At 43.6% G+C, this 1678-nt stretch overlaps 1 protein-coding gene across 1 annotated transcript in view; it reads left to right on the forward strand.

Annotated features, from left to right (window-relative positions):
• Positions 1 to 1678, forward strand: part of LOC101858645 (ATP-binding cassette sub-family G member 5) — a gene marked incomplete in the record, with an annotated part of 26717 nt that overhangs the window by 912 nt on the left and 24127 nt on the right. The window contains 1 exon segment of the mRNA XM_013084758.2: positions 713 to 974. Within this exon segment, the coding sequence (XP_012940212.1) occupies positions 713 to 974 (262 nt within the window).

Consider the following 1678-nt stretch of genomic DNA (forward strand, 5'->3'; position numbering starts at 1 on the left):
TCCACCTTTCCCTATCCTGGGCTAGTCCCTTGATGTCACTCCACGTCTTCCCACTTTTCTGTACATCCATGTCCGTGACTCTTCTCCAGGTTCCACGAGGTCTTCCCCTTGATCTTTTATGACTTGACGGTTGCTACTTCCCATTTCTTCATTCTCGAGTGATTTGTTTTTGCTTTTGTTTTGTTTTCTTTGCTAATGTGTTGTTGACTTTGCTCTGGTTGTGTTGTTGTTGTGTTGTTGCTATGTTACGGATATTTTTAACTGAACTAGTCTTTGAAAGCTTTTCAAAACGGTCAAACTGAATGGCACTATGTGACTGGGTCTTGTCCTTACGTTATGTTTTTGTTCAAGCCCCTTGTTCATTGGATGTTTTACATGTGTACCAATATACCTGTGTACCAATATACCTGTGTACCAATATACCTGTGTACCAATATACCTGTCTATTCACACTTTTCTGTGTCAGTTTTTAGGAAGATCTGAAGTCTTTTTTCTTTTTAATACATGTGTCATGAATTCTTAACTTGCTACAACAAAAAGTCAAGAATTAAAATCAGCTTCGTTTTATCGAACTTTTCTACCAGTGCTATGATTTTTCCAATATAAAATTGCCCCTAAAACTTATTTTTCCTTAAGAAATCCCTTCCGCGCCCTCTAGATTCCTATATTTTGCCGTAAAACTCTGCTTGCACGCTACGTGATGTTTGCGCAGGACAAAGAAAAGCTGTTGCCGAAGGGGGAAACCAGCTTTACAGAGAATTTGAACCAGAAACTCTATGGTTCTTTCGCCGTGCGCATCCCTGACACCATCGACGAGGATGTGGGCAGCCTGAGGTCTCGCGAGTTCTCCAATAGTGTGTCCGCCAGTGCGTCCGTTGGTGTGTCCGGCGCGCTGTCCACGGAGGCTGGAAGCTTTAGCACAGCGGTGGGCGCCCCAGCCTTCCCACAGGGGAGACAGAATGGAGGCTTGCCGGGTACTTGTGTTATTGTTAAGCGTCGTCGTTGTTGTTGTGGTTGTCGTGTATCATCATCATCATCATCATCATCATCATCATCATCATCATCATCATCATCATAACAACCACCACCCACTACCATCAAAATCATTATCATCATCAGCAGCAGCAGCAGCAGCATTAACAACAGTAGCAGAGCACCAGCAGTAAAAGCAGCAACAGCAGCAGTAGCAGCAGCATTAACAACAGTAGCAGAGCACCAGCAGTAAAAGCAGCAACAGCAGCAGTAGCAGCAGCATTAACAACAGTAGCAGCAACAGCAACAGCAGCATTAACAACAGTAGCAGCAACAGCAAGAGCAGCATTAACAACAGTAGCAGCAACAGCAACAGCAGCATTAACAACAGTAGCATTAACAACAGTAGCAGCAACAGCAACAGCAGCATTAACAACAGCAGCAGCAGTAAAAACGTAACATGAAATCGTACCATTACGAGGTTTCCTCACAATGCAGCAGCAGCACTGCCGTAACCACAGCAACAACAGCCAGTTCCAAACGTCAGAACTAAGTCCTAGAAAACTATCTGACCTCGACTCATGCAACAACTAAGAAACAAAAGATAGTATTCAACTGTTGTTTTTTCCTGATGTCGCTAATCGTTAATATGCCCTGAACACGGAGTCACGCACTTTTCGTCAGTCAAAAACAGTGGTAAAATTAA

This window comes from Aplysia californica, unplaced genomic scaffold (assembly GCF_000002075.1).
Source record: "Aplysia californica isolate F4 #8 unplaced genomic scaffold, AplCal3.0 scaffold00315, whole genome shotgun sequence".
NCBI lineage: Eukaryota > Metazoa > Mollusca > Gastropoda > Aplysiida > Aplysiidae > Aplysia > Aplysia californica.